A 26,651-nucleotide genomic window follows, 5' to 3' on the forward strand; every position below is an offset into this window, starting at 1 on the left:
TAGAAAAGCATTTTCAGCAGTTTTGCCATTTTTGCGCCAACTAAGTACGCCTCCGTCCATATACAATAACTACAACATTCATTTTAATAAAGTAACTAGTGTGTAAATTAGAAGTAAATACTTGAAACATTAGATAGTATTGCGTCTCTGAAATGACGATATTTCTTTAGACCTGTAGTAACTCGTTTTGCGTAGAAAGTGTCGTCAGCAACAGCCTAAGAAGATGGTGAGCGCTTACTATATTTTGTCGATGTTCATGTACACTTACGATAATCTTACAATACATGCAAACTTTGTATATGTGTTTTACAACAAAGCTAGGCAGACGGTCTGCTTGGTTTGGAGATGTTTGTGAGAATTATGTCGGGTGTATAAGCCTAATTTATCGTTATGTTTTGGCGGCTGGCCTATCAGTTATTTTCATTTACTAAACAATTACTGTATTTGATTGCTTGAAAATGCAATTTTTTTATTCAAAGTATTTTGTACATACCTCTTATGTCCCATATAAATAATGTGAGCTCAACATTTTAGAAATTCTACCAAAACTACAAAACGTCTCCAAGATGTCGTAGCCTACACGACCATTCGGTGTTAAAAACGAGTTTATTTCTATTAATTGTCATTATTACGCTTACCTTAACCACAATTAATAAGGCTAGTAATCCCATCTGTTGTTAGTATTGTTCTACACCGCTTACATTGTCTGCATGTTTACAAGCTGTGTTATTGCTATCTAACAGCATTCATATCAAGCTCACTGGCAGATTACAGTCGAAATTTGTTTTAAGCAATCCTCAAAAAATAATTCTTTTCAGATATGTTTGCTGCTGTTCTATATTCTGATGAACTCCGTCTAAAGATGGGAAAATGGTAGTTAAAGCTAGGAGAAATTATTAGACTCACTGATATGTCATTTGGGCCTTGACTAGTCAAGTTTATTTTATTGTTAGATCAGGGAGGTTATAATTGGACAATACAATTTTTTCCTGGAAGGTTTTACTATGATTATTAATTTCATCACTTTTGCATTACTGAGTTTTTGGAAATAAACATTTTTAAAAGTAAAAATCTGACATACTGCCACAATCTTAAAGGTTTACTTGCAACAAAATTCACATTACAGTTATTTGGCATCAAAAGAATCACTATGTCTTTTTCTGCTGTTTTGTAGGTGCAAAATATGTAGAAATGTGATCACAAGCTCTTAAAAGCTCAAAAAACGAACAGTTAATCGCCACCATCACGAAACCGCTGTAGATCGGAATGAGTTTATTTCTCTGACGTAGTCACTCGATTTGGTTATTGTTTTGACACGTGATGTTCTCCTGGAAATTGAAAGGCCAATAAAAGGCTCAATATAAAACTTCTCGTAGCTCTAGTTTATGACAAACACTTCGGGTTTTACCGAAGAGCCATTACAAAATATAGATGCTTAGTTTACAGTTTTGTTTCGGCTTGGTCTAATCGTCTAGTCGTAATCTGATCATCTGACCCATACTTCCTATCAAACAGCGCGAATAATATCTGCAGCATTTTTCGACTATCACAGGTGATCAACAGGCTTGTCATGTTCATCAGAGGATGATATGCACTTCTTCGAGCTAAAGTTAAAAAATTAAACAAATTTTTAAGATAGGTTTTGAGATATCAGTGCTCAAAATGAGAGCATTACAATGATGATGAAATAGACGCGTAAGAACAATAAACATGGTTTTATTGAATGCGTGAGTATATTTTTAAAAATATTTCGACGAATGAGGTTGCATGAAAGTGTAAACAAGAGCCATCTTGTTCACGTACGTCCCATTTGAGCTGTTTTGGAAAGATATTCTAATCTACGGCATTTTCGTGATGGCGGTGATTAACTGTTCGTTTTTGAGCTTATAAGAGTTTGTAATCACATTTCCACATATTTTGCACCTACTGCTCAGTAGAGTACGACATGGTGAATTTTTTGATACCAAATAACTGTAATGTGAATTTTGTTGCAAGTAAACCTTTAAGTCTGATGGCGGTGTTTCATACCTGTGTTGTTATAAAACTTTTTGTTTGAAGCTCTCCTCAGTTTCATTAACACTTATGCTTATATTTTAGTATTCTATGGTCTATAAGCAAGAACAGGCTCACGATGATAGCATCTGGACATGTGCATGGAGAAAGAACCAGAACAATGGCACAGACAACATAGTGACAGGATCTGTAGATGACACAGTAAAGTTGTGGCGATGGTCAGATTTATTTAATTCCACTTTTAATCTTTTTAATAATTTGTGGATGCGGATTGTTGAACTTATGAATAACATTTATTATTTGTAAATGAATAGTAGCAAAAGACAAAAATTACAAACATCCAGAACTTTGTCATTTGTTTAATTCATACGCTGTGTTCTTAACATTTCCTCATGACAGTTTCCCGATATTCTTGCAAATTTGGTAAACTCTCACGTTATTATATATTTTTTTCCTAGTTGAACTATAATCAATTACAATGTATATGCAAATAACTATCATACAGAGATAGTCATTTCAAGGAAAATGCTGTAAATTGTCCTTTACCTTTTTGACGCTTTGCCTAAAGTTGCAAACACACAAAGTGATTTTATCGCGTGCATCATGAGGAGCGCGGAGATATCGCTGGCGTGTGCCTAAACACACTTGAGCGATTCACCGGCAACCAAAGCTCACAAACTGCCAATAAAATTCTGTATCATTAGTTTTTTGTAGTTGTTAATAGATTTGAGTCAACATGACGCTTTCTAGGCAACGACGTTAACAACCTCCGCTTTTGTTAGTACCCCTATCTCTTACAAGAAAACATAGAAAAAAAAACGATTCTTGCATTTTAACAGTAATATTTTACGATTTTTATCTATAGTTCACTTTATAGTAGCTTTTTCTTTATAATATAATTAATATTTACCATTCTCAAGATGGTCAACCTACGCAATGATTGACTCCAAATGTTGGTTTTAAACTGGATTTCTTTTTAGTTTTTTTTGTGTTATGTCATACAGGACTAGAAGTGTTTTTATTAAGTTTATGAGCAATTCAGTGTTCGTTCTGATGTTTCAATTGTAACAAAATAGCAAAATGTTGCTGCTGTACATTGGGGAACATCGATAAGAAAAAATTACCAGCTGTAAAATTGTATTCTGGGTAAAACCAACTAATCGAAATGCATCTCGCACGCGATAACGTTCTGATAAAGAATGTCCACCGTTATCGCTCTGCATGAGCTTGTTGGCGAGTTCTAGTGCGGATTAGCGACACACAGCGTAGTATCGCACTAAATATCACGTAGTATGTGTGCACCTTTATGGTTATAGATAAATATGATGAAACGTTGTCGATTAAATATTTAAAATGCTTCAGTGTAATAAGATAAGGTTATTTAGAGTCTTATGACTGGCTAACTCAAGTATTGGCTACAAGGTCTCGTCACGTGCATCCATGAATGTTATTCCTAGAATCGGGAGCAAAGATTTTGATAAGCTTTGTTAGGTCGGTTATTTTAAGCTTTTTTAATTATTTGCAGATTAGTGTCCAGGCAGTCTCGTGCGCCTCAAAATATCATCAGGTGTAATAATTATGTGCACAATTGTTCCTTAGCACTGCAAAGTTTTCTCGTAGTGCAGCTGATAGTGTGCATGACTGTAAAAATGCGGATACCTGAGTTCAATTCTTGTGCGAGGCATTTAATATTTCTAACTCTTTTATGGCTTCGGATGGGCACGACTCTTATTATAGTAAAGGCCAGCTGGATGCCAGGCGATGCATGGGTAATAAAATAATTATGCAATTAATTTGAGTAACCTAAGCTAGTAACATGAGCTAGTAACTTAATATAGTCTAAATCTTTACTATAATGAGAGCCGTGAAACAAGGTTGACAACGCGTCAGTTATGGTAAGATAAGCGCTGCATAAGTATATACACAATTATAAATTAGTATGGCCAATTGGATGCGCAGTGTAGTGGGTAGTACGCCTGTTTAGAGAACTGGAGGTTCCGAGTTCAAATCCAGGTCCAAGTTGATTGTCCGTTCCCAAAACTTTATCGGTCTAAAGTTGTTATCACTGCAACCACTGAGACTCAGGTATATGTATATATATATCAATTTGAAACTAAGTATGGGATAAAAATAAGGAATTGATAACGTAATATAAATTGAAATATAAATTGTTTTTATGATTTCTTCTAGCAGCACAAAGTGTTGTTCGAATAAGCTTTTATAAATCGATGAAGATGATGAAGGGTTGTAACATTCCAGCCAGCTGATTTTTTAGGACTGGAGATAGAATGGAATTACGATACAGCCTTGAAGGACATCAGCTCGGAATAGCCTCTGTGGATATCAACTACCTTGGAACGAGTGGGTATCCCTCCTACATCCAATTGTAATTTTGTCGTTACCTTTCATTTTATAATTTTAACTATACCTATTGCTACCAGGTCGAGTGAGGTTTTTGTACAATGTTTAGTTGAATGAAATCAAATGCGGGTAGCAACCCAGACTTGTACATTTGTTAATAATTCATTTGGTTCATCCTAGTTGTTTCATAATCACTTCCCATTTTTACAAATTCCGTGGTCATCCCTGAACTGCCACCGATTGTAACTTACATGTACGTAAAACTTAGCCTAGTTGTCAATGACAACTCTGTCAATGTTTTCTTCAGCCTTAGGGCTGAAGCAAGCATGAGGTGAAAAACACTAGGTTTTACGAGACGCTAGTGCTACTGCCAGCCATGCAATAAACGCTCTCGAAGCACACTGGATATGGCACCTTTCGCTCTTTTCCACTTTTATATAAATCAGTTTCTATTAGGAGTTGTCTGTCTTGATTTTAGCTTACGTCTTTGTCTACCTTGCTAATTTGTCCGACAACTTTCTTTTGGCACATTTTATTCCATCTGCTAATTAGTTTTTAGAAAGCATCAGGCATAAATATCCAGCGCCACATGTGTATGCGTGGGGTGCTGGTTATTCTACCTTTAGAGCGCATAACACATGCGAATGTGCTAAAAATCTAATGTGATCCACTGCGTCAGCCCTTGCATATTTTTAAGGCAATTGTTTCAATATTTATTCAGTGTGCTTCAGCCTTACAGTGAAGAGTCTCTTGTAAAACCGTTGCCAATAAACAGATAATTGAAGATCGAAGTGTGACCCATTTCATTGGATTTTTCTAAATCTATCCCTATGAGACCATCAGTATGCATTGGGGTGATTAGAAACAGCTAGATGTAGGTGATAGGCAGCAGTTTCTCTTGTTGGGTCTATTTCTATCAAACCTGTTTCAGCCGCTGCCTCAAGCTCCTTGGACAGCCACATTAAACTTTGGGACCTGGATGCAGGCAAACAAATTAGGACGTTGGACGCTGGACCAGGTGTGTGATTCTGTTTGTATTGTAATAAAACTACCAAGTGTGATGAATATCATGCATTAGGTAGGGTTTGGCAGGCTTCAGGAGTAATTATGCTGCAAAACTATGTTAAAGATAGATTTTTAGTAACTCAGTGGGGGCTCTACTAGGTGTTTCAATAACTCTGTAGGGGCTCTGCTTGGTGTTTCAATAACTCTGTAGGGGCTTTACTCGGTGTTTCAATAACTCTGTTTCGGCTCTACTCGGTGTTTCAATAACTCTGTAGGGGCTCTACTCGGTGTTTCAATAACTCTGTAGGGGCTCTACTCGGTGTTTCAATAACTCTGTAGGGGCTCTACTCGATGTTTCAATAACTCTGTAGGGGCTCTACTCGGTGTTTCAATAACTCTGTAGGGGCTCTACTCGATGTTTCAATAACTCTGTAGGGGCTCTACTCGGTCTTTCAACATATAACCTCTTAGTCTATGTTTTTAATAGTGCTATACTGGCAGCAGGGAATGTGCTGGCAGTGGGGAATATGCTGGTAGCGAGGAATGTACTGGCAGCGGGGAATGTGCTGGCAGCAGGGAATGTGCTGGCAGTGGGGAATATGCTGATAGCGAGGAATGTACTGGCAGCGGGGAATGTGCTGGCAGCGGGGAATGTACTGGCAGCAGAGAATGTACTGGCAGCGGGGAATGTACTGACAGCGGGGAATGTGCTGGCAGCAGGGAATGTGCTGCCAGCGAGGAGGAGTAATTAGAAATGCCTTTATTCTTAAAGGTTGACTCGCAACAAAATTCACATTACAGTTTTTTGGTATCATAAGATTCACCGTGTCTTACTCTCTTGTGTTGTAGGTGCAAAATATGTGGGAATGTGATTACAAGCTCTTAAAAGCTAAAAAACGAACAGTTAATCGCGGCCATACGAGACCGCCGTAGTTTGGATTCGCTTTCCAAAACGGCTCAAATGGGACGTAGTTGTTACAGGGTGGTTTCTGTTTACACTTTCATGCAACCTCATTCGTCGAAATATTTTCACAAATATACTTCACGCATTCAATAAAACCATTTCTATTGTTCTTACGTGTCTGTTTTATCGTCATTGTAATGCTGTCACTTTTAGCACTGATATCTTATAACTTACCGTAAAAAATCGTTAAACTTTTTAACCTTAGCTCGAAGGAGTAGATATCATTGTCTGATAATCATGACGAGCCTGTTGGTCACCTGTAATAATCGAAAAGTGCTGCAAAAATTATTTGCGAAGTATTGGTCACATGATCAGATTACGACTTGACGATTAAATATTGCCGAAACAAAACTGTAAAGTAGCAAGCATCTACATTTGATACGGGGGTCTTTGGTAAAACCCGAAGTGTTTGTCAAAAACTAGTGCTACGATAAGTTTATATTGAGCTTTTTGTTGGCCTTTCAATACACGTGAGAACCTCACGTGACAAGACAATAACCAAACTGTAATGGCTACGTCAGAGAAGTAAACTGATTCCAATCTACGGCGGCTTTTCGTTCTTGAGCTTTGAAGAGCTTGTAATCACATTTCCACATATTTGGCACCTACAACACAACAGCGTAAGACATGGTGAATCTTTTGATACCAAATAACTGTAATGCGAATTTTGTTGCAATTCAACCTTTAATGAGCTAAAAGGGTTTGCTAAAAGTTGTCCATTTTAATTTCCATTAACCCCTTCAAGGCCACATACTGCGTTACTCAAAAATTAGATTTGCCCACTCATTGCCGTGTTAAAATTTTGTCATCTTTACATAAACCCACTTAAATTGATGCTAGTTATTCTAATCCCAATACAGAGCTCTATAATTGTAGAATAAGAGTGTAGAGACTCATCCTTTACTCTTGTGATTTTGAGCATTTTACTACACTCCGTAGATGTTAAACTTGCGAAGGTGTCATTTGTGATGAGACAACTCTAGAACTTTAGCTTAAATAAGTTTTATGAAATTTGAAATGCGTGCTTCTTTCGTGTGAACTTGGACTTTAGGTTACGCAATATTTTTGCCGGTCATTAATAATAAAACCAAGTGACCCCTTTATGTTGATCATCCAGTTTTGCTGAGCTTTTTCTTTAAGAATCAGTTGAAATGAAATATATTTGTATAGAGTTATCATCCATGTACTTTTACGAGTCCGTTTCTCTGTAATTCTATCAGCTAATAAAGGTGTTAAAGTTATCCTTTACTGGAAGCCATTTAAATACTGTTGTGTTATTCTGAACATCACACCTGGTCTTAGTGGCTGCAATGAGAGATGAGTCACATTTGAATAAGCGATAAAGTTAATCGGAAATTTTACATGCAGTTTAGAAGATTGTGAAATGTGGGAAACGCTTTTGTTTAGGAGATGCTTGTATAAGTTACTTGCTATTGTAAAATTAATTTTTCAAACGGGTCATTTTTTTAATTGTTTGACATCCATGATAGTAAAATACAAATGTGTTTGAAAACTTTGACAAGTTCTGATGAGTTTGAAGCAATAGATGGTTTGATATCAGTTAAGCAAAATGATGTTTTTCAATAGCTATAAATGCCAAATTTAATTCGGTGCTGTTCAGAAGTTAGAGCCTACTTATTCAGCGATAAAAGCTTGCAAATATTGCAGCTGTCAAACTGCAGGACAATTCACAAGTAACTATGGAAACGGTTTGACAGCTGTCAAATTGCAGGACAATTTACGAGTAACTATGGAAACGGTTTGACTGCTGCAAATTGCAGACTTTGCGGTTTGGTGATTAATTGTCGCGGATATATTAATTTATATTTCCCTTTATGATATTTGCTGCTGGACTAGTATTTCATTGTTTTGGCAGCAGCATTGTATAATAAGCATGGTAAGTCTACATTTGACTTGTGCCTATAAATTGGTCATCATCTGCTGTTAGCTAGCCTACTCCTCATGATTCTTAACATCATCCAGGTGTGGAGCCCTGGTCAGTCCCAAATGGAAATTTTATGAATTACAGTGCAGCCACAGGCTCCTCATACCATTGGGTGTCTCACTTTTTCTATGTTGCTGCAGGATACAAAATACTGAGTTAAGTTTTCCTGAAAGCTAATCTTCGACTAGCTGTACAGGACGTACATTACCTCACTCCTGCAGTTGGCGCTAGAGAAAGCTAAAGTCACACAGTATTTTAGGTGTAGCTACCTGTCACACAGTGTCATAAGTGTAGCTACCTGTTGGATCAAAAAGCTCATCGTAAGATTAGCTGTCTCAATCCTTCCCTTTCCTATCGTCCAGTCTACCATTACCAATATTTTATACTACAGTGCACCCTAAGGACACGATTACTCTGATATACGATTTCTTCACCTTACGAATTGGAACAGGATGATTTTGTCACCTCACCATACGAATCCCATTTCGCTGAATTTTTTACCGAACTCAACGTAATTTTCGCCCGAGCTCAAAAGTGGCAGTCGGTATGCCAACTACATACATCAAAATAAGGAAGACACCGAAATGCTGTTCGCCGAAAATATTCCCACAACACCTGAAGGAGACACGATGACCAATTTCTTTCAGTTCAGCAGATGTGTAAAATGTTAATAATTTCTCTTTAAACTCAATGGCAAAGTTGGAGTTGCAATCCCTTCAAACGAAGGTCAGACAACTCCTCTTAACTCGCCAACAAAAATCCATTTAACTACAAAAACTGCATCGTTTGGATTACTCTTGCCGAATTAAGTTGTGAAAAGTTTTAAACAGGTTTGCTAAAAGTTATAGTGCAAACGAAGATGGAAACTAATAAGCGATAAAATTTTAATGACAAAAAATTGAAATTCGGCAAAATAAATAAAACTGCATACTAACACTTAGTTTTATGTGTGTGCGTGCATGCGTGCATGTGTTTACTAAGCTAAACTTATCTGAAGTGAATTCAAATTTTATGTTACGCGTACGTCTGCCTTGAAGGTAGGAACTCCCTCCGGTACATACTACACCTGATTAATTATGATGTTACATTTTATTGCAGATCATAACCACTAAATACACTAAAGTTATTGTAAATGACTAAAGTTACTAAGATTAACATACTATTTTGTTGCTAATGTTTAATATGTGCAGCACTTGGATGAAATTTGATGATTTTTACCTGGGGATGTTTGCATTATATAATTACTATGGTTTCTATACCCCTACATACGATTTTTTCACCATACGATGCCAACCCTGGAACGGATCAAAATCGAATCTTGAGGGTGCACTGCACTTCTGGTCAACAAACAATTAAACATAGAGTTCCATCGCAAAAGAACCGTCTCCCAATAAACTTGATGTAATTTTAATATTTAGGCCCTCATAAAAACTTTAAACGAAATGTCAAGAGCCACTTGTTAAACCTAAATTAACCAATGTCGGTTTTCTTTTCTAATTTTAATAAGGTAGCCAATATCTTCATTGTCAAATTATGGCAACTTCTGGGTGCCCAGCTACTTGACTAGCTACAGTGCTACTGCGCATGTTGGACTCATCATAACTTAATAGGAACTAGGCTCTTAATAATTTTTCTTATTTAATTAATATTGTAGCTATACTTCTTTTTTCCTAATGTTTTATTTTTGCTAATGGATGAAATAAAACAGCCACTCCATGCATTATCTTGAAGGTCACCTCGTTTTTTCACTAGTTAAGGGTGAGTCATCAAGATTTTAGGTTTTTCTAAAGCGTCTGTTTTCTTGTATCCAATTTGTCTAACCTGTTTATCTTGCAGTTGACTGTTGGACTCTCTCCTTTTCTCCTGATGGCAAGGCGCTCGCAACCGGAAGTCACACCGGGAAAGTTAATATATTCAGCGTGGACTCGGGCAAGAGGGAATCAACTCTGGACACGCGTGGAAAGTTTACCATGAGTGTTGCCTACGTAATTATTTTAAAAGTGCCTTCCTATTACAAATCATTGTCGCTTTGCCTTACCACTGACAGCTATTCCTCCATCTGTGTTTTAAGTCTGAGATCGCAACTCCCGAAACAGTCAAATTTTCACTCTACATTTTCAGAGTCCCGATGGCAAGTACATAGCATGCGGAGCGATAGATGGGATTATCAACATATTTGACATGACCTCAAGCAAGCTACTTCACACTATGGAAGGTCACGCTATGCCTGTCAGGTACTCAGGTTTCATAGAATTAGTATGCTTCTGCTAAAACTAAACCTTGAGGTCTTTGTATCTTTATATCATACCATATAATGATGTTCCTAGCATCAGTCCTGCTGTTTAGAATGTAAATTATAAAAGGATGCAAAAATTTTGAAGTTTTATTGTCATGAATGCCGGATCCATGCCCTTTGACTATTCACAACCGGGTTGATTGGTTAGGTCAGTACACCAGAAGTCTAAATGCTGGTTACTGCCAAAGCTTTGGTTTTCCTCAAGATGATGCCAGGATGATTTTGTCTTTGTAACTGCGACGAATGACTTCTTTCTATTTCACTCGTGCCTAAACTTTTGTGAAGGCTTTTGAGGGCTTTTGAAGTGCTTACATTATTTCCTGCCGGCTTACATTATTTCCTGCCATATTATCTTGTGGTTTTTTGTTTGCTAAAGCTCTTGCTAGGAGTGCTTTTTGTAGAATTTTATGCTTTGCTGAAAACTGACGATTTCCGTAAGAGCAGTGCGTTATTGGGTTTAGTTAGATAAACAATTGTACATTTTAGGAATTCAGTTAGAGTGAGTTGTCTACCCGAGCCATTTGTGGTAATTATGTTTTTTATGCAGTGTGTGCTATTTTAAATATGAACTTACACAAAATTCTAGCAGATTTTATCGTAAGGTATCGATATTTTTCCATCTTTTGGGATTGTTTTTGATATCTGAGGGGATCTGACTACCAAGATGTTTCAAGATTAAAATCGATAGAGCTTGATTGTGATTGAAACACTCAGAAAAAATACATGTATGCCAAACTGATGTCACTATTTGCTTGGCTGTCAGTCCTATTGTTATTAGTATTGGCTAATGCATAAAGTTGCAGCTTTACACATCTCTATTCTGTTAATCTGTGCCAGCGTGCAACTATATACAGTCAAACATGGATAACTCGAACTTCACGGGACCGAGCAAAATTGTTCGAATTATCAGAGTGTTCAAGTTATCAGAGCACTGTCACAAGTCCATGTATTTACTTATTTATTAGTAGATACATGTACATATACAAACTATAATATAAATCAAAAGCACAAATGGCTTGTTTCAAATTAAATGCTTCTAATGTAAAGTTTAAAACGCTTTTATCAAAAAGTATAGAGATTTTTCTATCACTTGAGATTGGTTTGTTGTTTGAGGTGATGTTATTGCCAGGACATTTTTTAGATTGACATTGGCAAAACTTGATCGTTGTTGAAATGCTCAAAAGAAAACACATCTCTTTCTTTTGAGCGTTTTACCCACGATCAATTTTGCCGATTTTTCTTGAAGTTTTTGCAAAGATTACCTTACTTTCGCAACACTCCGAGGCAGTTCAATTAAAAGTTTTACGAGGTTTTACGGTACATTGTATATCACTCACGCTTTTTGAATGGATACTTATTGAATGTACACACGTATTCTGTGTTTAGGTCAAACGATGAATAGTTTGTAGCTAAGACAACGTATACGTTTAATTACAACAATTTTTAAGACGTTTTAAACATTCAACATTCCGACGTTGATTCAACACGGAATCAACGTTGGAAAACTATTCATCACGGGCTAGCCGGGTCACGCACTCAAGGATTTTCGCCACGCACATACAAAACAAAAACAACATGCTGTTTTTGTTTTGTATGTGCGTGGCGAAAATCCTTGCGCGCGTGACCCGGCTAGCCCGTGCTATTCATCGTATAGCAGTATAAATCAAATTTCACCAAACCTTTAGAAAAGTCGTTGACAAAAATATTTTGCCGATTGTGGTAATAACGACGCTTATGAATTACAAAAAGATGAGGTTTACCTCTATGGCTTTGAATAAAGTCATTTTCTAAAGCGATAACAACCGTTTCGGTAGCCGTTGGGCAAAAAAACAGTTCGAATTAACAGTGTTGAGTTCGAGTTATCTATAGCAATTTATCATTACGTGAGAACGGACCAAAGAAACCGTTCGAATTAACCATGTGTTCGAGCCATCCGTGGGCGAGTTATCCATGTTTGACTGTACATTGTAATTGCCCTTCCACTTGAATATAAGCGTTCCAACGGTCTCATTTAAACTATTTTATAGCCGTTTACGGTAGGTTCGAAGCTTGCGAGTGTTTAAAGGTGGAATTAAATCACTGATTTGAAGATGACTCATTGCTGTTGTATTGAATCAACAATGAGACCGTGAGAATACAATTGAACAACATGTTTACAGCAATTGCTTTCACTGCAATAAAAAACTAAAGATTTTATGAAAAATGAAAATTTACTGGCACAAACCTTTTGCCGTGTTTAAAAACACTCACAGAGCTCATTCAAACAGTCAACAAAACCACTTAACGGAATAAATGTCAAAATGTTTTGTTCACAAAAAATTGTCTATTAATCATCAGCTGTGTGTTTCTCATTGGAATTCCAAAACTGTAACGCCAAGCTTGGATGGAGGATAAACACCAGAAGTGAAAGCGTGTCTAGACAGGGGGCTGGCCACCAGGGATGGTCCAATCCCTTGCCAAACCACCACAGTCGGCTGAACATTAAAAAATCTTTTGTTTCCCCTTCTACCCGAACACAACAATATTTTAATTAGCGAAAGGCAAAAAAAACTGCTAAGTGAGTAATAGATTGTAAAGGCTACTCGGGTTCTCTCACATATTATATCACTAGACTGGCTAGGTTTTCAAACACAAAAATTACATCAACTTTAAGCTTGATGTCTTCACTTTAAATTGATATCATTTTCATTTGCATCACTTCAATAGTGGAGGTTCATCTTTAAAGAAACTCCGCAGGCACCTGGCCAGTATTACTGCCAGGTGATTGGACACTGGCCAGTACTGCTGCCAGGTGATTGGACACAAATTAGTCCTTATCAATACTTTGGATCCTAGCAGCCCAAATTTCTCACCCTTTTTCAAGGCTCATTGAGAGTATTGCAGTTGAAGCTGAACATATGAAGTTCATCTGGTCTAGCATCCGCTATTCCTGTTGAAAGTGTCATATGTTCGAGCTCAGATTTTTATTAGAACAACGTGTTGTGTTTAGTTAATTCTACAGTTCTGAGGTTTGATGATACATATTCAAGGGAATTACATATAGCATTAAAACAAATGAACTCTATGAGGCTAAGTGAAAAAGCTAAATGTAAAAGATGAAATTACATGTAATTGATTGAATAACACTATATTCAACAAAAACAAGTTTTTATTTTGACCTAACCTTCATATTAAAGACAGGTGAGGTGTAGCCTTGCTCATACTGAATATGGATGTGAAAGTATAGTTAGTGGAAGATACAGACCTAGTTTTTTGTAGTTAACTCAAACTTTAAAGGTTGATTTGCAACAAAATTCACATTACAGTTATTTGGTATTAAAAGGTTCACCATGTCTTACTCTGTTGTGTTGTAGGTGCCAAATATGTGGAAAATGTGATTGCAAGCTCGTAAAAGCTCAAAAACGAACAGTTAATCGCAGCCATCATGGAAACGCCGTAGTTTGGAATCTCTTTATTTTGATGACGTACTCAAACATTGTGGTTATTGTTTTGACACATGATGTTATGACGTGAAATTAAAAGCCAATAAAAGGCTCAACGTAAAACGTCTCATAACACTAGTTTATGACAAAAATTTCTGGTTCTACCGAAAAGCCCGTATCAAATATAGATGCTCGCTACTTTACAGTTTTGTTTCCGCCTGGCCTAATCATCTAGTCGTAATCTGATCATGTTACCCATACTTCCTGCCAAATGGCGCAAACAATTTCTGCACCATTTTTCCACTATCCCACATGACCAACAGGCTCCTCATGTTTATCAGATGATGATATGCACTCTTTCGCGCTAAGGTTGAAGGAAAATAATTTTCACGGTAGATTTTGAGATATCAGTGCTCAAAGTGACACTATTACGATGATGATGAAATAGATGATAGATGTAGTGACAATAGACATGATTTTATTGAATGCGTGAAGTATATTTGTGAAAATATTTTGACAAATGAGGTTGCATGACAGTGTAAACAGGAGCCATCGTGTTCAGCTACGTCCCATTTGAGCCGTTTTGGAAAGGGATTCCAATCTACGGCGTTCTCGTGATGGCGGCGATTAACTGTTCGTTTTTGAGCTTTTAAGAGCTTGTAATCACATTTTCACATCTTTTGCACCTACAACACAGCAGAGTAAGACATGGTGAATCTTGATATCAAATAGCTGTAATGTGAATTTTGTTGCAAGTTAACCTTTAAAGTTTCATCTATAAATATCACGTCTAGCCATGCCACTTCCATTTGGTTCAAGCATTCTTTCTTCTTCATGATAACCTTAAAATGGCTTCTGAAATGTTGTACAGAATTAACTTGAAGATACTTGCTCACATTTTTCTATTTACTCTTGATATATATATATATATATATATATATATATATCTATATATAACAACGTTCCTAAACACGTTGAAATAAATACACGGTGTTGTATATATTTTCTTATTTTTGCTCCTTCCTTTTACCCCATTATTACAACTCGTACAACTCTTCTGGGGATCCATGATTTTAAAACTAAAAAATGTGTGAAACCCTTCTCAATATTACTTCATGTCGAGCTCGACAATATGAAGAACTGCGTATGTACGAGGGCAATTCGATAAGTAAAGATAATTTCCTTATAAGTTAAAATATTATTGTGATACATGCATAATTTTTTGGAGTTATATTCTTTTAGGTGTTGTCTTCACACTGTAATTATTTTCAATAACTTTGAGGCTATAAATTTTTTTTGAGACTATTTCAAAATGGCTGCGTCTCTTGAAATTTGCTCACATGTTGAACAGAAAGCTGTAATAAGATTTTTGTCAAGTGAAGGAGTCAGACCAAGTGACATTTATAGGAGAATGAAAGCTCAATATGGTGAGAGTTGTTTAAACCAAAACAGAGTTTTCAAACGGGCTAGCAGTTTTAAGGACGGAAGGACCTCTATTGAGGATGAACCAAGGTCAGGCAGGCCAAAAGAGGCAGCCACACCATCCAATTTGGAGGCTGTGGACAAGCTTGTCAGAGCAGACAGGAGGATAAAGGTAGAAGAAATTGCTGAATCATTGAGCATCTCCATTGGAACAGTGCATTCCATTCTTCATGAAGATTTTGGGTACTCAAAGGTGTGAGTGAACACACTCAACTACTGTGAGCGAATGGTGACGAGGGCGATCTGCAGAATTTTATGCAGATGGGATCAAGAAACTGGTACCAAGATGGCAGAAATGTGTTGACTTGTCTGGCAATTATGTTGAAAAATAAAAAATAAATAAAGTATCTAACTCAACTACAACTTGACTTATTGTGAAATTATCTTTACTTATCGAATCGCCCTCGTATATATGTACCAATTTATTATGGCTAAGTAACTCTGGTCTTCGTATCTTGAAACGTAATTTGAATGCCGAGACAGATTTGATCAAATTTTATGTTGTATGTTGAACATATACATCTGAAGGTGGTTGCAAGTCAAGCTTTAACTATTATGACTATGTGTTTGCCTGAAGTAGTAAAACTATTTTTCTAGTACATGGCTATCAAATGGCTTGTCAAAGAGATATCTGGAACTAGTTCATGGCAGTGCAAATGTTTAGATCCATTTCAGCTACGACTAAAATTACCAAAACATATGCAAAAATTTAGTCACCTTTGATTTTGTTACTTGAGAGTTCAGGCAGCGAGAGTTGTCAAAACTTTAACAAAGTGACGACGACTCTAAATTCGTTAAAGAGGTTAAGTAACTCCTGAGGATTAGGTCCGTTGCTCAGATTTGGCATTTGAAGGTGTTCAATCGGATATTCATCGGATATGCTGTTCTTTTTAGATCTCTCGCATTCTCACCGGACTCACAATTTCTGGTGACGGCATCTGACGACTCGCACATTAAGCTCTATGATGTCCAGAATGCCACTCTTATTTCCAACATGACAGGTCATCAAAGCTGGGTGCTCAGCGTGGACTTCAGTCCTGATAATAACCACTTTGTAACCAGGTGAGACAAGTGTTTGTGTAGCTGCCACATCAAACACTCCACAACATCATACTTTTGCCACACCATACTCTCCTTGTCACACCATTCTCTCCTTGTCACACCATTCTCTCCTTGTCACACCATACTCTCCTTGTCACACCATACTCTCCTTGCACACCTTACTCTCCTTGTCACACCATACTCTCCTTGTCACACCATAATCTCCTTGTCACACCAAACTCTCCTTGTCACACCATTCTCTCTGTACCACCATACTCTCCTTGTCACACCATACTCTCCTTGTCACACCATACTCTCCTTGTCACACCATACTCTTCTTGCCACACCATACTCTCTGTAACACCATATGCTCCTTGTCACACCATACTCTCCTTGTAACACCATACTCTTCTTGCACACCAAGCTCTCCTTGTGACAGCAAACTCTCCTTGTAACACCATACTCTCCTTGTCACACCATACTCTCCTTGTCACACCATACTCTCTGTAACACCATATGCTCCTTGTCACACCATACTCTCCTTGTAACACCATACTCTCCTTGTCACACCTTACTCTCTGTAACACCATATTCTCGTTGTCACACCATACTCTCCTTGTAACACCATACTCTCCTTGTCACACCGTACTCTCCTTGTCACACCATACACTCTGTGACACTATATTCTCCTTGTCACACCATACTCTCCTTGTCAAACCATACTCTCCTTGTCACACCATACTCTCCTTGTCACATCATACTCTCCTTGTCACACCATACTCTCCTTGTCACACCATACCCTCTGTAACACCATATTCTCCTTGTCACACCAAACTTTCCTTGTCACACCATACTCTCCTTGTCACACCATACTCTCCTTGTCACACCATACCCTCTGTAACACCATATTCTCCTTGTCACACCAAACTTTCCTTGTCACACCATACTCTCCTTGTCACACCAAACTCTCTGTCACACCATACTCTCCTTGTCACACCAAACTCTCTGTCACATCATACTCTCCTTGCGCACCAAACTCTCTGTAACACCATACTCTCCTTGCCACACCATACTCTCCTTGTCACACCATACTTTCCTTGCCACACCATAGTCTCCTTGTCAAACCATACTCTCCTTGTCACACCAAACTCTTCTTGTCACACCATACTCTCCTTGTCACACCAAACTCTCTGTCACACCATACTCTCCTTGCACACCAAACTCTCTGTAACACCATACTCTCCTGGCCACACCATACTCTCCTTGTCACACCATACTCTCCTTGCCACGCCATACTCTCCTTGTCACACCATACTCTCCTTGTCACACCATACTCTCCTTGTCACACCAAACTCTCTGTAACACCATACTCTCCTGGCCACACCATACTCTCCTTGTCACACCATACTCTCCTTGCCACGCCATACTCTCCTTGTCACACCATACTCTCCTTGTCACACCATACTCTCCTTGTCACACCAAACTCTCCTTGTAACACCAAACTCTCCTTGTAACACCATACTCTCCTTGTCACACCATACTCTCCTTGTCACACCATACTCTCCTTGTCACACCATACTCTCCTTGCGCACCAAACTTTCTGTAACACCATACTCTCCTTGCCACGCCATACTCTCCTTGTCACACCATACTCTCTGTAACACCATATTCTCCTTGTCACACCATACTCTCTTTGTCACACCATACTCTCCTTGACACACCATACTCTCCTTGTCACACCATACTCTCCTTGCACACCAAACTCTCCTTGCACACCAAACTTTCCTTGTAACACCAAACTCTCCTTGTAACACCAAACTCTCCTTGTAACACCATACTCTCCTTGTCACACCATACTCTCCTTGTCACACCATACTCTCCTTGTCACACCATACTCTCCTTGTCACACCATACTCTCCTTGTCACACCATACTCTCCTTGTCACACCAAACTCTCCTTGTCACACCATACTCTCCTTGTCACACCAAACTCTCTGTCACACCATACTCTCCTTGCCACACCATACTCTCGGTAACACCATACTCTCCTTGTCACACCATACTCTCCTTGCACACCAAACTTTCCTTGCACACCAAACTTTCCTTGTAACACCAAACTCTCCTTGTAACACCAAACTCTCCTTGTAACACCATACTCTCCTTGTCACACCATACTCTCCTTGTCACACCAAACTCTCTGTCACACCATACTCTCCTTGCGCACCAAACTTTCTGTAACACCATACTCTCCTTGCCACGCCATACTCTCCTTGTCACACCATACTCTCCTTGCCACACCATACTCTCCTTGTCAAACTATACTCTCCTTGTCACACCAAACTCTCCTTGTCACACCATACTCTCCTTGCCACACCAAACTCTCTGTCACACCATACTCTCCTTGGACACCAAACTCTCTGTAACACCATACTCTCCTGGCCACACCATACTCTCCTTGTCACACCATACTCTCCTTGCCACGCCATACTCTCCTTGTCACACCATACTCTCCTTGTCACACCATACTCTCCTTGTCACACCAAACTCTCCTTGTCACACCATACTCTCCTTGTCACGCCATACTCTCCTTGCCATGCCATACTCTCCTTGCCACACCATACTTTCCTTGTCACACCATACTCTCCTTGTCACACCATGGTCTCCTTGTCACACGGTACTCTCCTTTTCGCACCGTACTCTTCTTGTCACACCATACTCTCCTTGTCACACCATACTCTCCTTGTCACGCCATACTCTCCTCGTCACACCATACTCTCCTTGTCACACCATACTCTCCTTGCACACCAAACTCTCTGTAACACCATACTCTCCTTGCCACACCATACTCTCTTTGTCACACCATACTCTCTTTGTCACACCATACTCTCCTTGCCACACCATACTCTCCTTGTGACACCATACTCTCCTTGTCACACCATACGTTCCTTGTCACACCATACTTTCCTTGTCACACCAAACTCTCTGTCACACCATACTCTCCTTGCACACCAAACTCTCTGTAACACCATACTCTCCTTGCCACACCATACTCTCCTTGTCACACCATACTCTCCTTGTCACACCATACTCTCTCTAAACCATACTCTCTGTAGCACTGTACTTTCTGTAAAACCATACTCCCTGTAACTCTATGCTCCTCGTAACTCTATGCTCCTCGTAACTCTATGCTCCTCGTAACTCTATGCTCCTCGTAACTCTATGCTCCTCGTAACTCTATGCTCCTCGTAACTCTATGCTCCTCGTAACTCTATGCTCCTCGTAACTCTATGGTCCTCGTAACTCTATGCTCCTCGTAACTCTATGCTCCTCGTAACTCTCACTCCCCGTAACTCCTCCATACTTTCTCTAGCACCATTATTGTTACTCCAAACTCTCTGTCTCGCCAAACTCTCTCTCTGTCATGCAAGATTCTCTGCAACGCCATACTCACTGTGACATCATATTCTCTGTCACACCGTATTTTCTGTTTTTTTTTGTGTAAAATCTTGAAGGAATCTCGTAAGCAAATTTTTAGATTACTAACTCTTGGCAATTCATTGTACATCGTGTATCATATCACTTCCTGAGTAAGTCTCTAGTACCTGTTGCACTGACTCTAACAGGTTGGCTGATGATATACAACTTGTTTCAGCTCATCAGATAAAACTGTCAAAGTCTGGGACATTTCCACCAAGGCTTGTTCTCACACTTTCTATGACCACGCTGATCAGGTGGGTGGAGAAAGCTGTGTCAGCTAAGAACATGCTGTTGTAGTCTTTGCATCTCATTGGCTATTTGTATAGATAACTCATTTTTTTGTATTGAAACTGGTCGCTCACTGTTAGTTAAACCAGAGTATACTGAACTCACAAGGTTTGCTCTCAGCAGTAAGTTTACCCAGAACAAGAGCTGCTCAGGGCGATGACATCATTAACAACTGTGCATGTCACGAAGTCTTCATTATGACAGTCTGTTGACCAAAGACAGTGTTTGTACGTACTTTGGCAACATTAGGGAGGGCCGTTCTGACTCCATGGTCTGCAAATCCTAGATATTCTCCAGGTTTTTTTAGGCTAGCACCCTGACAGTTCAGTGTGCTGTCAGACTGTGTTGTGATGTAATAACTATACATATAAATATTCTGGAATGCCAGTGGGTTGTTGATTGGTGCAGTCATTGGAATTTAGGTCAATCATGCTGATAGTCATGATTTTGAATTTTGTTTGATGCACTCTTTTTGCGCAACCGTTGCTTCATATGAACGGGCATGGTTTACTATGCTGAATGTCACGGGTTCGAATCCAGTATGATGCAATCTTTTTTCCAACCTTCACGGACGTGACTCTTGTTATAGTAAAGCCTTTTTATTATATTTATGGTGCAGGTAATAAACATAAGACAAAAATCTATCGAAAACTCGCTCAAGTTTTATTGTTCCATTCGAATATTGTAGAGCTGAGAGTTTTTCAATATTGGAAATATTTAAATTAAATCAAGTGTTTTTTGCCAATAACAGACAAATGTTGCGTGTAAGGAATATCTTTTGTGTTTTTGGTTTTCATTTCAAATCATTCGGTACAAAAACTCAGAGAAATGTAATAACATGTTAATGGCTAGCTGTATACATAGTTTTACCTCACTGACAAAAATCTCTTCATCCAAGGTGCTAGATTTTGATGCAAATCTACAATACGGTGTACTAACTGAGTTTTAAACTTTTCTTGTACTTTCTACAGGAAGATAGTTCAACATAACATTTGGTGGATTCTAACGGATTATTTGATAGCCTCAAATATAGCATTTTATTGTTTTGCTTGGCTTTGCTTTTTTCAATAAATCTTTTATTCTTCCAAATCTGTGTGCTGACTGAAACCATTCATTTGTTTCCTAATTTTATAAAATATGACTGATATTGTTTTCTAACTGAGTATCAGAATTTTTTTGTTTTTGTACAAGTTTTTAAAAAGTGTTCTTTTAAAAGTTTAATTATGGTTAAGTTTGAAACTGCCGGTGAGAAGGTGTTACATCTTCGAGATAGTCATTGTTTTTAAAGTTCTAAAGATTCTTAACCGATATCACGGTCCTCTCTCACAGAAGCTTTCCGCTTCAAATAAGTTTCTTAAAAATAGTGGAAGTCAGTATATCTTGTAATGTTTACTACATTGCATCACTTCCTTGTTTGCTGTTATGTCATACTCTCCGTTTTACATGTATTATGGAGTTATTATACCATACCATCCAGTGTAAAGGTATTATGGATTTTGTATGGAGGGAACCCTCTGAACCTTTTGACCATTCTCTGAATCATTAAATTTTATTCCGTGGCATAATTCTAGCTGTAGCTAAATATGCGTAAAAAATGCTTGCAGGTCTGCAAGAAATAGAGCTGGCTTTATGATTGGTCACTGGTATGATTTAGGCGGGGCATCTCGACTTGACGTTTGACTCATACATCTGCAGCAGTCTCTTAGCGGTTTCCATACTATATGGATTGTGTACATGGTGTAGTTAGGGAGACTTGCTGCAATGCTTTGCATTTGAGAGTTATTTTTTGTTTGAATTTCTTGTACGCGCACCCCAGAATACTCACCCTCAGGATACCTTGATATACGATTATTCACCATCAGAACTGGAACATGAGGATTTTTTGCCTCACTATATGAATTCTTATTTCACCATACGAATTCAACATTTTCACCTGAGGTAAAATTTGGCAGTCGGTGTGCTTATTACGTGCGTCAAAATAACAAAGATGCCGAAATGCTTTCAGTCGAAAACATCTTCACAAAGCCTGAAAGAGACCTGATGACCGATTTCTCTCAGCTCAGCAATTCTTGTGGGTAAAACAGTAATATTTTCCCTTTAAAATCAGTAGCATAGTTGGAGTTGCGATTCCTTCAAACAGAAGGTCAGTGGTCAGACAACTTCTCTTGGCCTGCTAACAAAAATCTACCTAATTTCGAAAACAGCGTTGTTCAGGCCTTTTTTGCAGGTTTAGGTTGAAAAAGGTTTTATAAGATCTGCTAAAATTATACTAAAAATGAAGCCATAAACTAATAGGTTATAAATTTTTAGTGATAAAATGTTGAAATTCAATAAATAGTTTACCTTTGGGCTGGGGAAACGACAAAAATTTCGTTTATAGGCTCCTTGGGGAAACGACGTTTATCTCCTTTTTGGTAGTCGTTTATAAAGCTGTCGCTTAGTAACAATAAACAAAGGATATACACGCTAGTAAGACTAAAATGTTAACGACGAAATGTTAATCGGTGAATTAGAATATAAAACGTTCATCTGAAAGGCGTTGCTTTGTGCTAAAATCTAAAGAAATCGAGACTCTTTTGAGAAAATTGAAGTTCGAAAAACCAGTCAACATATGGCTCGACGTTCAAAACAGAAAAATAAAGATTTATTTGATCCCGTGATCATTAGTAATCTTTTGTTTGATCAATATGATAATGATTCATATGATGGTAGTGATGTTAACTTTGAAAATACTGAATATACAGAGAAAAGTGATCGTTACGGTAGCTCGGACAATGACGATGCTACTGGCGTGGGCTACGCTGTGGCGTTGGACTCTGCCAAAAGAAATGCTTCTAAGCACTTCATATATAGACAATTGTAAATAGTCGTAGCTTTTTGTTGTAGTACACATGTAAATGAATGTTTATGTACACAAGGTTTTTATTAATAGAGAAAATTTCAGTTTGAGCTATTTATGTTCATAGAATACCGATTTTATTGGATTTTCAAAAATAAATTACATGATTTGTGGTTGTTTTTGCAGCTCTGTTACCCAGCCAAAGGGTTAAAATGTATACTAAAACTTTGCTTTAAGCGTGTGTATAGTAAGCTAAACTTTTTATAAGCGAATTTTAAGTTTTCGTTATACGCATGTTTGCCTTGAAGGTAAGAACTTTCTACGGTACGTACTGCAGATAGCACACTGCAACGTTACATTGTAATGCAGATCATAACCAATAAATACAGACAATATATTAAAGTTACTATAGGTATCTATAATTACTAAGATTTACATACTGTATCGTTAATAATTTTTAATATGTGCAATATTTGTATGAAATTTTAATGATTTTTAGCAGGGTATGTTTGCATTATATAATGACTATGGTTTCTTTACCCCTCCATGCGATTTTACTATATGATGTCAACCCTGGAACGGATCAAAATCGTATCTTGAGGGGACACTGTAGTTTTTGTTGAATGATTTTAGTCTTGACTTGGATTTTACACCAAATACTATATTAAAGATGAACTTACACAAAATTTTTGCAGATTTTGCTTGAAAGTATTTTTAATTTTTAGCGTTTGCGATTGTGTTTGATGTTTGAAGTGATTTGACTGCTAAGATGCTTAAAAATTAAACTGGTGAAACTTGATCGCGATTGAAATATTCAGACCAAGCGAAAGTGTGATTATGACATCTATAGTCGCAAAGAGACCGACAGAATAGAGACGCGTAACACTGCAACTTGAACACAATAGACGATATCAACTGTCGCAATAATAACAACTAGTCTTGTTAATTCAGAAACATCCTGACAGCCAGATCATCTCAAACATCAAAGACAATCGCAAATGATTGAACAGCGCTGATACTTTTTAATAAAATCAACAAACACTTTGTGGAAGTTCCATCTTTCAATGCATTGCATCCTTCAAGCGAGCGAAGAACGCATGTAATATATAAAATACAGTCTTTTCCGAAATTGCTATTATTACAAGAGCCCAGTCTGTCTGTCTGTCCAAAGCTATTTCTGAAGGTTGGGAAAAAATTTGCTTCATATGGGATGCCAACTCGCAAAATTTGTCTAATTGGCTCAACGCGTTATCGCGTGCGCTAATTGTTCGCATTCCGTTCTTCTAGAATATTTGTACGAATACTTATTCTCTGTACTTTATTGGTACACCTGATGACCCCTCATGGCACACTGGACTAGGCTGTTTGGGTACTGGTAGTCTATTAATAGAGAGAGTTAGACAAGGGACTACGTTCTCACTGCTCGTCAGATGTCAGACATTAAAGTTGCAGCTCTTTATTCAGCTTGCGATGCAAAAATTTCTTGAAGTTTTTGATTCGGACTGGGATCTGTTTGAGATCTGACTTGAGGAAAACTGAAGTTTGAGGTTGGAATTAGCCTGTCTTGACAAACTGTTGTTTTTGTGGAGTTGTCCCCTCATCGAGCGAGCAACAACAGCTTGTCACAAGACATACTGCACCTGATGCATCAGCTGCACTGGAAGGGAGTTGTTCTCTTCCGTCTATGCGGCTTGGTTGCGATGTTATGGCGGTCGCTCCATTGGTAATCATAGCGGATTTTGCGCAAAGATTTATGTAGAAAAAAAAAGATTACGTTTCACTAAAGACCAGTCTCTGTTGTAAACGTTAGTAGAATTTAAGAATAAAATAAATTGAAAATAAAATCTATAAAAACAAATAAACCTGACTGATACAAAAATAGAAATAAAACTGACTGAGCGCACAAATAACGACGTTTAGTCGCTGTTGTTGCCTAAGTTCTCAAGTTCTACTAAAGTTTACCGCAGACACTGGTCGCTGGTTAAACGTTATAATCTTATTTTTTCTGCATAAATTTTTGCGCGAAATTCGTTATCATTACCAATGGAGCGACCGACATAACATCGCAACTAAGCTGCATAGACGGAAGAGAACAACTCCTTATAAGTGCAGCTGATGCATCAGGTGCAGTACGTCTTGTGACAAGCTGTTGTGTTGCTCGCCCGCGCGACAGGGAAACAACTCCGCAAAAACAACAGTTTGTCAAGACAGGCTAGGTTGGAATGTGCTATAATGATTACTGTTGTTTATTAGGCCACACCTTATGTGTTTATGTTTCATCGTGTATTCTATGTTGGCTGGTCTGCTTATATTCCATCATGTATTCTATGTTGGCAGGTCTGCTTATATTCCATCATGTATTCTATGTTGGCAGGTCTGCTTATATTCCATCATGTATTCTATGTTGGCAGGTCTGCTTATATTCCATCATGTATTCTATGTTGGCATGTCTGCTTATATTCCATCATGTACTTTATGTCGGCAGGTCTGCTTATATTCCATCATGTATTCTATGTTGGCAGGTCTGCTTATATTCCATCATGTATTCTATGTTGGCAGGTCTGCTTATATTCCATCATGTATTCTATGTCGGCAGGTCTGCTTATATTGCATTATGAATTCTATGTTGGCAGGTCTGCTTATATTGCATTACGAATTCTATGTTGACAGGTCTGCTTATATTGCATCATGATTGGTGTGTTGGCAGATTTGCTTATATTTGATCATGATTTTTGTTGTCAGGTCTGCTTTTATTTCATCCGTGTATTTTCTGTTGGCAGGTTTGGAGTGCCAAGTACAACTCGACAGGCTCCAATATAGTGACAGTTGGTGATGACAGATATGCATGCGTCTATGACTGCCCCATTTAAGTTACAGTAACAAGTTGGACATGTTATGGCGGCCATCTTGTTCAACCATCTTGTGTCCAGTTTATTGTACATAATTTCTCTTTTAACTCTTCTCAATACACATACTTGAAATTTTCTTAGATTTTGCTATAAATCTGATTTAATTTGTATGATATGTATAAAACGAAGTTATACATTATGACCGGTTTTCTTTGCCTACAAAGTTAAGTCCAGATGTTCCTAAGGAATTTGCTTCTGATTTATAATCCAACATTTACACAAGAATTTTAATGCATTTGTATGGCTAGAGCATTTCTTCATGTCGCGCACTTTGCAATACTAGCAATGAGAAATGACCTTCCCTGCATTCACCTGTTCATCTTCAAGTCCTCCTGGGACCAGGCCACAGACACTCACCATTATGGCAATCAGCGTGTTTTCATCAAATATTTTGTTTGTCGCAAATGACAAAGAATGGTTTACAGGCTGTATTCAATCAAAGCACCTCGAAGAGTGATATTAATTGATACATCCTCAGGGTGCTCTTTGTATATCCACCCAGAGGCCATCCAAAGCAGCAAAAAGTGAAGGTGGTCCTGCAACATATCTTAGACCAAGTATTCTGTATGGATCAACACGTACACCATCTTCATTTAATGCTAAATTCCTA

The 26,651-nt window shown here is 38.1% G+C and overlaps 1 protein-coding gene across 1 annotated transcript; it reads left to right on the forward strand.

Annotated features, from left to right (window-relative positions):
* LOC137396211 (superkiller complex protein 8-like) lies at positions 1-26,178 on the forward strand. Its single transcript, XM_068082388.1, has 9 exons — positions 1-226; positions 2,098-2,231; positions 4,289-4,374; positions 5,306-5,392; positions 10,125-10,273; positions 10,410-10,522; positions 16,383-16,550; positions 20,181-20,259; positions 25,913-26,178. Exons 1-9 carry the CDS (start codon positions 224-226, stop codon positions 26,000-26,002), a joined length of 909 nt encoding a protein of 302 aa, XP_067938489.1. The 5' UTR covers positions 1-223; the 3' UTR covers positions 26,003-26,178.
* The last annotated feature ends 473 nt before the right edge of the window (positions 26,179-26,651 follow it).

This window comes from Watersipora subatra, chromosome 5, assembly GCF_963576615.1.
Source record: "Watersipora subatra chromosome 5, tzWatSuba1.1, whole genome shotgun sequence".
NCBI classification, from domain to species: domain Eukaryota; kingdom Metazoa; phylum Bryozoa; class Gymnolaemata; order Cheilostomatida; family Watersiporidae; genus Watersipora; species Watersipora subatra.

What these genes read in the sequence shown, in the direction of transcription:
- LOC137396211 (XM_068082388.1), top strand. An exon ending in GACGTTGGACGCTGGACCAG is followed by an intron (nt 5,393 to 10,124) that starts GTGTGTGATTCT and finishes TTTATCTTGCAG; the next exon opens with TTGACTGTTGGACTCTCTCC. An exon ending in TCTATGACCACGCTGATCAG is followed by an intron (nt 20,260 to 25,912) that starts GTGGGTGGAGAA and finishes TTCTGTTGGCAG; the next exon opens with GTTTGGAGTGCCAAGTACAA.